Source organism: Mauremys mutica, chromosome 10 (assembly GCF_020497125.1).
Source record: "Mauremys mutica isolate MM-2020 ecotype Southern chromosome 10, ASM2049712v1, whole genome shotgun sequence".
NCBI lineage: Eukaryota > Metazoa > Chordata > Testudines > Geoemydidae > Mauremys > Mauremys mutica.
In genome coordinates, this window is record NC_059081.1 from 402517 (window position 1) to 414851 (window position 12335).

The 12335-nt window shown below is 45.6% G+C and overlaps 1 protein-coding gene across 1 annotated transcript in view; it reads right to left on the reverse strand.

The window, feature by feature from the left end:
* LOC123378542 (unconventional myosin-X-like) overlaps positions 1–12335 on the reverse strand; it is a 277407-nt gene that overhangs the window by 4503 nt on the left and 260569 nt on the right. Inside the window, exons 38-40 of the mRNA XM_045032485.1 lie at positions 11211–11334; positions 7253–7702; positions 5593–5784 (exon numbers count right to left, since the gene is read on the reverse strand). Coding sequence (XP_044888420.1) covers positions 5593–5784; positions 7253–7702; positions 11211–11334 — 766 coding nt within the window. The remainder of the gene's footprint in view (positions 1–5592; positions 5785–7252; positions 7703–11210; positions 11335–12335) is intronic.

Genomic DNA, 12335 nt, shown 5'->3' on the forward strand with positions numbered 1-12335 from the left:
GTGATGTCCATCATCACTTGGATCCCTATAATATGGGTAGAAATGCTGTGTTTGCTAAACCTATGTTTCTGAGATCCAGGACATTTATATGGAGAGGAACTTCCTGGGAGAACCAGAGAGGCCTTGATTAGTCTAGATGAGTTCCTCACACAAGTATGGAAGCATCCATCAGCATTTAGGTAGAAGAAAACAGAACTGCATTGCACAATGGAATAGGGTCCTTCCAGTAATCTACTAAGGAGAGGACTATTCGCAGGACTCTCACCTTCATGTCCATGTGGTGCCATCCTCACATGGAGTGTAGGTGAAGTCTGGCATGCTGTGTGACTTAAGTGCAGAAGGCCATGTGACCAGACGTCTGAGGCATTCTGTTACAGACATCTCTGGATGAGTTGGTACATGACTGATGAGATGTACCATGGTCTGAAACCTATAAACTCTTTGTGATTTTTAATCACACATGGCTCCTATAAACTGTATCCTTTGTGTCAGCAACACTGTGGATTTTTCTTTGTCAATTTTGAGTCCTAGATTCTTCCTCAGTAGTTCCAACATTTTCTGAGGATTGTAATAGTGAGAGCCCTGTCTGGTGGAGCTTTGGCGGTCTGCTTACTTCCTCCGTGGGGATGGTGTATAAATGTTCAGAGAGCAGAGGATAGCTCCAGAGTCCTTTAACGAATGAAGTGCTTCATCAATCAACACATTAAATAGCTCACAATCTTAGAATGGGAGAGTCTCATTGGTAGCTTGGACCTCTCTGGGTATTCCAGAAGATTGGAGACATGAAGTCCTATGCATTGCACAGAAAGTGGGAACTTCCCAATCAACTTGCCTCCATAATAGAGATGCCTAGAGCAGCCTGCAAAGATGTTCAAGCCTCTAACTACTCTTTAGACACTAGGGACACTTCTCTTTGAGCCTCTCTATGAATTGTGACATGCAGTCTTATTCTGACAGCCATGATTGATAATCTGAAATATACATCTGGAGCTGCGAAGGAGAGTTGACCTTCCTGTTGAATAAATCAAGTTTCTTAGGGTCTTTCTCCCTTGGTGTCATCTCTGGGGCCCCTTGTTGCTTTGATTTTTCGTGTACTAACCCCTAGTACTAACCCCTAGTGATTCAGGACTGGACGGGTGTCAAAATACTCAAATCCCCTAGCAGGAACTCAGTAATATTTGTTGGCTTTCTTGGAAGTGTTTGCCATTGATGATGAGGTCTGCCACTGGTCCTTAGCTAGTTCCACCAACCCTTCATTAGTAGACACGGTAAGCCTACCAGGCATAGAAGGGTGCAGAATGTCCAGTAATTTGTGGCCATTTATTGCACAACTTTCACCAGAGTCTCTGAAATGTCTACCACATGCCCTAGGTCTCAGAATCGTCTGACTGGCTAAGAGTAGCAGGAATGACTGCCTCATCAAGTGAGGATGAAACTGCTGTTGGGAACAACTGATCTGTCTCCTGTTGCTATTCTTTTACAATGTCATGTTCTTCTTGGTGCAAATGTAAGGTTGTACCAACTGACTCTCTTGAGTAGATCTACGGTGTCTTGAAGGGAGGAAGATATAACTCTGGGTGTAAGGGGCAACAGAATAAGGTTTCCTAGATGACTGCATATCCCAGGGAGCCCAAAATGGCCAAGACTGGCTGCTGTAATGGTATAGGGCTGGGGGGTCGTGGGAATGGAATCAAAGAAGAACATTATCCTCGAGGATGATCTGTGCTTTTAAAAGGAGGGCCTGGAATTCCTATCACACTAATACAGCTCGTAAGAGGAAGGAGGAAGTTTATACGCAGGGGAAATCCTCCTGCTATGCTATGCTGTGAAAGGGAGGAAGACAATTAATATTGTTCCACAAATGGTGAAACTGCCCTGTCAAGTGTCCCATGGCCCTCCTAAACTCAATCACAGTTTCAATAGGAGACCTCATCACTATCATGGTGGTATTAGTAAGAGGCACAAAGGAAGAAGGAGCTCTAATGGCAGATAAGCATAGCAGGGATGATTCTGGTTGTGTGGTCACTGTAAGATCACTCGGTACCAAGAATATGTGTGGTACCAAGAAAGTCAGTGCTGGAACATCTGCAACATGGAGGTTGATGTTGGCATTATGAGCACTGAGGTTTCTAGTATCAAGTGTACTGACACTGGTACCAATGAGCCTGTACTGGGGAAGTGCGGACCACAATTTGAGTACTGTGTGTACTAGGTGAGCAGCTGGTGCAGAGGCATCATAGGGCCATCAACTGCTTTTTGGCTGAGGGGCATGAACTGATCATGTGACATTCTGTGTCTTCTGTCTCATCTTACTAGGGACCAGGGTGGGTGCTATGTTCATCCTGGGAGCGATGTGCCTTGCAACTCCTTTCTGGTGAGTTCTTGACTCCTCTGCGCTACTCTGTAGCCGAGAGACTTGCTCTCTTTGATGAAGAATAAGCCTGGGAGTTTTACATAAAATTATGGCTCACCAGAGCACTAGTCAAGAGTGACTGAGCAGGCTTGACAGGATTTTTGGCCTCAGGCTCTGAAGAGACCCACAATGAAGCACTCAAAAATAAAGAGATGAGCTTCCCTGGATTTCTGTGTCCTTTTGAAAAAGGAGCAGAAGATTGAACACTGCCAGGGATCTTTCCCTTGCCAAGGCAAAACCTAATGTGTCTATCAATGATAGATACAGCAGCCTCACAAGAGGGACAAATTTTAAATTCCATTTAGCCTCAGCCACAGCAAAATAAGCATCGTTACCAGAGGTTACCCCCCACCAATGTAAAAATCAGATTTTTTTTGCGAAAAGGCAATAAATTATAACTATTACCTACACAAACTAAAACTAAAACACATTAGCCTAATAGCTAATTGTACAGTGTGCAGCATAAATGGACCCGGTAAGGGTTCTAACTCACTGTCACAATCAGTAAGAAGGAGCCAATGAATGGTTGGGCCTGCTCTGCCCTTTCTGCCCTCAGGTGGGAGAGGAAGGGGAGCACAAGAAGATGTATGGCAAAGGTGCAGCCCCAATTTTTAAATCTGCAGGTCTGGATAGCTTGCATTGAAGAGTTTTTAAAAAGCTGGCTTAGGCACTCACTGGACTATTAATGGTGATTTAAAATAAGTTTTGGAACATAGGAAGTCCCAGAGGACCTGCAGAAAGCTAATGTTGTGCCAATATTTAAAAAGGGTAAATGAGATGACCTGGGTAATTATAAGCCTGTCAGTCTAATGTCAATTCCAGACAAGATAATTAATTGGCTGATATGGGACTCGAGACCCTGTTAAAGTAACTTCATTTTTTTTAATGAGATTACAAGTTTGTCTGATAAAGGTAATAGTGTTAATGTAATGGACATCTGTAAAGCATTTGACTTGGAACACATGATATTTTGAGTATAAAACTAGAAAGATAATAAAATTAACATAGCACATATTAAATGGATTAAAAGCTGGCTAACTGATAGGTCTCAAAATGAAATTGTAAATGGGGAATCATCAATAAATGGATGTGCTTCTAGTGGGGTTCTACAGGAATCAGTTGCTGGCCTTATGCTATATAACATTTAGATCAATGACCTGAAAGAAAATATAAAATCATCACTGATAAATTTGCAGATGACACAAAAACTGGGGGAGTGGTCAATATTGAAGAGGACAGGTCACTGATACAGCGCAATCTGGCTCGCTCGGCAAGCTGGCTACATGTATACATCTAGGAACAAAGACTGTCGGCCATACTTACAGGATGTGGGGGCTCTATTCTGGGAAAGAGGAACTCTGAAAAAGGTGTGTGTGTGTGCGTGCACATGCATAATCTGCTGAACAGGAACTATCAGTGTGATGCTGTGGCGAAAAGGGCTAATGTGAATCTTATATGCATAAACAGGGGAATCTCTAGTAGGGGCAGAAAGGTTATTTTTCCTCTGTATTTGGCACTGGTGTAACTGCTGATGGAATACAGTGTCCACAAGTGTCCACAAGTGAAGAAGGATGTTGTTAAATTGGAGAGGGTTCAGGGAAGACCACAAAAATAATTAAAGAATTAGAAAATCTGCTTTATAGTGATTGATTTAAGTTGCTCAAGCTATTTAGTTTAACAAAGAGATGGTTAAGAGGTGACTTGATTACTGTCTTTAAGCACCTACATGGGGAAGACATATTGGATAATGGGATTTTCTGTCTAGCAGAGAAAGATGTACCATCATTCAATGGCTGGAAGGTGAAGCTAGACAAATTCAGACTGGAATAAGGCATAAACCAGGGGTTCTCAAACTGGGGGTTGGGATTCCTCAGGGGGTCGTGAGGTTATTACATGGGGGGGTTACGAGCTGTCAGCCTCCACACCAAACCCTGTTTTGCTTCCAACATTTATAATGGTATTCAATACATAAAAAGGTGTTTTTAATGTATAAGGGGGGTCACATCTGGAGGCTTGCTATATGAAAGGGGTCACCAGTACAAAAGTTTGAGAACTACTGGCATAAACTTTTAACAGTGAAGATAACCAACCACTGGAACAATTTACCAAGGGTTGTGGTGGATTTGCCATCACTGGGAATTTTAAAGTCAAGACTGGATGTTTTTCCAAAAGATCTGCTCTAGTAATTTTTGTTTGGAAGTTCTATGCCCTGTGTTATACAGGAGGTCAGACTAGATGATCATACTGGTCCCTTCTGGTTTGAAATCTATGAATCAGTAGACAATGCTGGCCAAAATTATGGTCTTGAGTTCATGTGCACCCAGAAGGAATAGCAGTGAATCCATATGGCTCATGGCCTGAAGAATCTGAGATTTATACTCATCACAACTCCAATTTATACAGGCTCACAAATCTCTCTGTGGTTTGTGCCAGCATCATTACGACTCAGATTCCTTGCAGGTGGTCAGTATTATATCCCATTCAAAATAAAAGTTAAAGGAGGAATATGGTACTTTGATTTGCCTGAAAGATTCTGGAAAGCAGAAATCCAAGGATTTTAAAAACATTAAACTTCTCTTCAGTTTTCCCAAAATGTATCTGTCTTCACGCTCCACCTTGTGCTACAAACAGCTCACAGAAGTCTGACACACTGATTTCCCTGAGGCACCACTCAGGGCAGGGATTCAAGGGAGCAGAATAAAGGTCACATGATTCTGTTGGAAGAGAAGTGTCACCTTACTGCTGCATTTCTACAGTTCATGTTCTATTGGTTACTACTGCACTAATAGTCTTGTAGAGGTGATGTATGGTCACCATAACTCTGCATTATTTTCCCATGTGAGTTGTTTTAATTGGTTTTTCATATTCTGGAAGGGCATGAGGAGCACGGGGGACCAAGGAACACCCCAAACCATAAACTCCACATTAACAAAGTGTTTTGCATGTTAAATGAGGTTCAGCATGTTTTTTTTTTCCTTCAGGAAATGTTAGGCAGTGACATGGTTGAAAGGAAATCAAGCCCTCCTCCTCTCCTGCCCAGTTTCTACAGGAAGAGTTTTTTAATAGGGCAGCTCTCACTTGCAAAGTTCAAATCTTTGTTTGGTTCTAGTAAATCACAGTAATAACGGAACTCGGATAGTTACACTGTATGCACAGCAGGAACATCCTGTTACACATACCTGGGAGGTTTCAAAGAACATCTCTCGCTCATCCACTGTAATTTTGAAGGTATTGGGTTGCGGCGCTCCAAAGAAAACAATGTGCTCATACTGGAAAGTTTCCAGTGATTTAGGATCTCCCCGTTTGTATACAGACACATTCTCTGTACTGACTCCAAGCCAGAGATCATTCGGAAATCCACCCTCCTTACACTGTAGAGAACAAAAAAAACTCAGATTAACAGCTGTGCTCCAAATGGGAAAGAAAACCTGAGGACACTCCTATATTGCAGGTCTGAGGGCATCTCTACACTTTGAGCTGTGGGTGTAATTCCCAGTTTCTGGAGACATACTCACACTAGCTCTGATTGAGTTGGCAAGCTAAAAACAGCAGTGTAGGCCCGGCAGAGGGAGGGGATAGCCACCCCATGTACGTACCCATCCAGGATGGTAGGCATGTACAAAGGGCAGCTAGGCCCTCACGCCTCCACAGCAGCACTGCTATTTTTAGCACACTAGCTCAGAGCTACTGTGTGTGTATGTCTCCTTGAGCTGGGAATTGCACCCCCAGCTCAAAGCGTAGACATATCCTGAGTCAAACAGTTGAGCAGAAGGGTTTGGAATGAACAGTGCAGAATACGTCTGAGCAGTCCCTCTGTACTCACTCATCTTTCCTGCTAATTCTGTAACCCTCCGAGGTAGATAGCTTACTTGTTTAAGAAAGAATTAAAATGCATTTTTTTTAAATCAAACAGTGCAGGGCCTGAGAGCTCTTGCTCCCTCTGGACACCACAGTACTTCTCCTCCATAGGAGAAATGGGACTTCTGCAGGAGAGTCCTACAGCACCTCCTGCTGGGAAGGTTTAGGAGTGAACTGTAAGGTCCCACACATCCAGTGCTCTCACCTATCTCATTCAGTGCCTTCTGCTGTGAGAAACAGGGAATAATTTATTTTCACAGTTAGAAATCTTTAACAGCAGCAATTCCTGCTTGGAAAAGCTTGGAGTGGGCCAGCTGCAAGATCCTCACAGCCAAAGCTCCTACGCCAATTTTCAGGGCTTCACATGTATGTGACATTGCACCGAAATGCTGCTTAAGATTCCCCGGTTTCTGTGGCACTGCTGTCCTAAAGTCTGTGGCAAAATGAAAATTCCAGAGCAGCTTAAAACAAATGTGTAAATATTCATAAGCAGTTATTTCACTGAGGTAAATATTATGCTGAGTAATGTAATGCATTATTGCCTGTAATTATTTATTTAAAGGCCTTCTTTGGAGTGTCTCCCACTAGAAAGGACTGGGACTTTTTTCACAACAGGGGATGGAAAATCATCTCCCTTCCTGTTTTGTACCTTCCTTTCTCACACCACCATCTTCACGGAACAAGGAACGTCCCAAGTTTTCTCTCTCTTTCAAAGTGGGTGTGTCCATGTCTCCCTTCCCACCCAGGAGAACATGCATCTAGACTAACTGGAGTGTTTACTCTCCACTTTGCCTAACTATTTATGTGGTGTTGTAGGGATCCATGCTCTGATGGCGGAATCATACCCAGTGCAGTCAGGCAGAATGGAGCATGTTAACAAGAGTTTCTCTATGCTGTCCAGTGTAAAATGCAACCTTTTCCATCCCCAAGAATAATGCCTGCTTGGACAGTAGTTGTTATCTGAATTTATACAACTCTCACCTCAACATCAAAGAGTGTTGAGCCATAGCCTGGCCATTCCTTTACAATGGACATGTATTTCACCATGGCCTGGTGCTGAGACAGTCCCTGCAACTTGTTCCATTTCTGCATTATGCTGGCCCGAGCAGCTGAGAGCTCCTCCTTCACCCACATTTCCATCATCTGCTCTTCTTCCACCTTCTGCTTTTTTACTGAGCCTGTCTTGAAGCCACGTTTCAACGTTCCTTCCAGAAAGCTGGTCCGTCTCCTCTCCAGAGCATGACTGGTCATGCCGCTACTCTTTGTTGATTGCAGGATTTTGGATTTTAGCCTGTTCACTGGGTAAATGCCATCAAGGGTCCAGGTGATTTTGGAATAGTCTCCATGAAGGTATTGCAACCTTAGGGCTGACAGGTGCTGCAGTGTCTCCTCTGGGGCAGGAAAGTGCCCATCAATAAGACTTTCATGAGCCTGTAAATGTTAAACAAAAACAAAACCTCCATAATTTATGCCTTATCTGTCTATTTATGGTGCTCAACCTTGTGATATCTGCCCCAGAACCTAGCTAATCCCAGCACAGAAGTGCATAGAGTCAGGATATCTGACTAGCAGTTATTGTAAGGAGGACAAATGAAATCGGAACGAATTAAAATAAATGAAATTAGAAAACATAATGCCTCCTTTGCTCTTTCAGCCCGTTCCTGTTTATTTTGTTGGGAAATCCTGTTAAATGAAAGAGAAACAAGGAAGCTCAGAACCAGTGACTACCAGCTACTTGTACTTGGCATTGCAAACAACTGGGTCACAGAATGAAGCAATAGAAGAGCAAGAGATTTCTGAAAAGCAAGTTTTGGTGAATTCAGAAATACAGTGACTAACACAGAAATATTAAAATCTGCCAGTGGGAAGAAGGCTGGGAAGTCTTCAAACATACCATAAAGAATATCCCCAAAAACTGCTGTGAGGCAGGTGGGGATGCTACATACATAATATAACCAACACTAACACAGAGAAAGTGAAGATATGAACGTTAAGCCACCCAACAAAACATAGCCTCTGCTCCCTTACCATAGGCACACATCTGTTACCACCACCACACCAAGCACTGCAAACATAACTACCTGACCCTCACAAACTTCCTTTCTACACAAACAAAGTCACCTACTCCAAATATTGTGCATGCACACATGCATCAAACTGCATAAAAATTACTTGGTGTTAAAATTTCATGGTAATGGATAACCCATTTTTAGAGAAAAACAAAAAGAGGAGGTTACTTATCTGTAGCTGAATGTTCTTTAAGATGTGTGGTCCCTATTTGTATTCCCAATGTATTTGTGTGCATGCACATCATGAACGAGAGCTGGAAGATTTCAGTTGCAGTGTCCGTTGACTTGCGTGTGCGTTGTGTGGTGTCTTATGCTCCAAGTAAGGTTATGAGAGGCTGTGTGAAGTGCTGCCCTCTTACCGCTGGTCCACAGCAGAGGGGACAGTGGGCAGATATTGGAATACAAATAGGGACCACGCATTTCGAAGAACCTCCGGTTACAGGTAAGGAACCTCCTCTTCTTCTTTGAGTGATGGTACCTATATGGGTGAATATCAAGCTGTGGGTGAATATCAAGGAGTGATCACACTGGAGGTGGGTGCGAGGATGCAAGAGATATCACCATCTGCAGGATGGCAAAGTCCCAGCCCGCGGGCCATCTGCGGCCTGAGAATCTCCCCAATGTGGCCAACGGGGCCCCAGCAATTTTTGGGGACGTGTCTCTGCCTTGCCCCCGCCTGCCACCCTTGGGTACTCCCTCCCCGGGCTATTTAAAATGGCTCAAGGCCCTGCCCACCACCGGCAGCTCAGCAGAGCTGAGTGGCTTCCTGCGTGCTCGCTCCACGTGGCTGCCGGCCCCTCCCTGCAGCCCCAGGGTGCACTGCCCCCACCCCAACTGCCCCTGCAGCCAATGGGAAGCTGCAGGGGCGGTGCCTGGGAGCAACAGTGCATGGCGGCCTCCCGGCCCGCCCCGCCTTGGAGCCCCAGGTAAGCGCAGCACCACCCGACCCCCTCCCAGAGCCTGCACTCCCATCCCCAAACTCCATCCCAGAGTCTGCACCCCCCCATGCACACCCACCCACCCGCAAACTCCCTCCCAGAACCTGCAACCCTACCTCCTCCTCCTGCATCCCCACCGCCTGCCCCAGCCCAGAGCCTGCACCCAGCACCCAAACGCCATCCCAGAGCCTGCAACCCAAACTCCCTCCCAGAGCCCAACCTCTCAACCTTCTGCACCTAAACTCCCTCCCAGAGCCTGCACCCTGCACCCCAATCCAGACCTCTCCCTCCCCAACTCCCTCCCAGAGCCTTAAGCAAGTGAGGGGGGGCAGAGTTTAGGAGGCAGGTTCTGGGCGGCATGAGTGACATTATTGCCCCGCTGGGAGTATTTGAGGACTGGCACTGGCCCTAAGGTAAACTGAGTTTGAGACCCCTGGTTTATACAAACTGCTGTGCATTTTATTAGTGATAATAATAATTAGTGATAATAAGGTCATGGTACATATGGCCCTTGGAGCATCAGTTGGTGTGATCCCCTACGCTGTGGAGATCATCCTCTGGCTGGCTCCATATCCACAAGTAACAAAATCCAGCCCATGATCTAGTAGTGTATGCCTTGGTCTAGTCACTTTTTTATTATATTTTTATAAAAAATGCAATCACATTTATCCAGCCACATTTAATTTTTGCAATCCCCAGTTGTGCTTTTGGCTTGCAGTTCTGTTCTCCTCATCGAATTTATTTCATTATTTTGCTAGAGAGAGAAGTTTGACTTACAAGACAAGAATCTGACTGAGGACAGGAATTGCTGGCATCATTCTCCTTTCTTTTCTTCCTACCTCTTTTCTTCTCTTTACTTCCTAGTACTTCTACTCTGTTCCAGAAAAGCAGTTCTGTACCTCTCTACAGTGCAGCCCAGCCAATGCACTAAGTCAGCAGGCTCCCTTCCACCTTCTATCCCAGGGGTAGGCAACCTATGGCACGGGTGCCGAAGGCAGCATGCGAGCTGATTTTCAGGGGCACTCACACTGCCCAGGTCCTGATCACCAGTCCAGGCGGCTCTGCATTTTAATTTAATTTTAAATGAAGCTTCTTAAACATTTTAAAAACCTTATTTACTTTACATACAACAGTAGTTTAGTTATATATTATACACTTATAGAAAGAGACCTTCTAAAAATGTTAAAATGTATGACTGGCACGCGGAACCCTAAATGAGAGTGAATGAATGAAAACTTGGCACACCACTTCCGAAAGGTTGCCGACCCCTGTTCTATCCCTAGCTACACAATCATGAAAAGAAACTTCCTCTTCTCCCAACAATGTGACCCAGTTGCTTGCCAAAAAGGCACGAACTCTCCTATCCCCAGCCTTGCCCACACTTGACATGAATGTAAACTACCCTCTTCTCTACTTATAGCTGCCTGCCAGGGCCGCCCAGAGGATTCCGGGGGCCCGGGGTCTTCGGCGGCGGGGGGCCCTTCCGTTCCGGGACCCGCCGCCGAAGCGCAGCCAGGTCTTCGGCGGTAATTCGGCGGTGGGGGGGCCCCCGCCGCGGGTCTTCGGGGCACTTTGGCGGCGGGTCCTGGAACGGAAGGGTCCCCCGCCGCGAAGACCGAGCTGAACTTCGGCGGCGAGTCCCGCTCCGTCTTCGGCGGTAATTCGCCAGCGGGGGGTCCTTCCACCCCGGAGCGGAAGGACCCCCCCGCCGGCGAAGACCGGGAGCGAAGAAGCTCCTGCGCCCGGCCCCGCAAGAGTATTTCGGGCACCCCAGAGCGAGTGAGGGACCCCGCTCCAGGGGCCCCAAAAAACTCTCGTGGGGGCCCCTGTGGGGCTCGGGGCCTGGGGCAAATTGCCCCTCTTGCCTCCGCCTCTGGGCGGCCCTGCTGCCTGCCCATGCATCCTTACAAGTCTCCCCCTTACACATCTTACCTGCTCAAACATGAAGGCAAATTCCACTCCCTCTCTGGGAACATTCTCAATATCCAAGAAGCAATAGAGTTTAAAATACAGCTGCCACTGTCCTTCCTCCTCCTCTTCCTCGGCCCCAGCCAGTCTGTAAAGCAGATGAGAGAAAGAAAAAAACTGGTGAGCATCCTGATAATGAGTCATCCTCAATCCCACTGTATAATGCAAGGCTATGGCCAGGAGAGAACAAACAACTTCTTGATTTGCCAGGACAGTCCATGAGTGTAATGGACCTTCCTGTAGCTGCCCCCATATTGACTCAAACCTGGGATATTGACTCAAACCTGTGAGGATATGAAGTGCACTAGAACTTAACCGTGTTCTTAGAATGACGATTCCAGGTAAAGAAGCAAGGTGGAGCCATGCCATGTCACAGAATATTCCTAATTTTTAAGATTTTTATTTCTTAAAGATAATTCTGTGCTAGTGAAAGCTGCTTGTTTGATAGCCCTGGGGACCAAAGTCCTATTTGTATCTGCAAAACAGATATAGAACAGACAATGGTTATGTCAGCTTCCTCCACATCACCCTCTGCCTCTACGCCTTACTCCTGTCCTGGAGGGGCCACCATGAAGGGTAAGTGTCCACTCCAGTCTTTAACCTCTCTTCTGAGATGGATAACAAGGGAACAATTTTTAGTTCTGGTTGTGATGTGGACATTCGTCCATCATACACTGGACTGAGAACCCTAAATCACTACTGACCTATACCAGGTTGAAGCCAACAACCATTCCATCAAATAATAGTTTAAGGGGAAGTGCGCTTGCACATGCTGCCTTTGGGTGCAATTACCACAGGCACCTCTTGTGCAAATGGTCAGGTAGGTGTCTAAATAGCTATTTATAACTGCAAATACCTGATTAGCAGGGATCACAGTAATGCTTAGTACTTATGTACAGTATCACTTTTCAGGTTCAGCGAGCTTGACCAATATTATCCACCCACATTACACACAAAAGTTAATCCGTCCCAGTAATCCTGTCATCCACTTCTTATAGATAAAAGAAAAAGCTATCATGCAGAAACACCTCCCTCTGGGAGTCTGTGACGTTCTGTACCTCGTGGGAATGCCCTAAACCCCCATGTTCA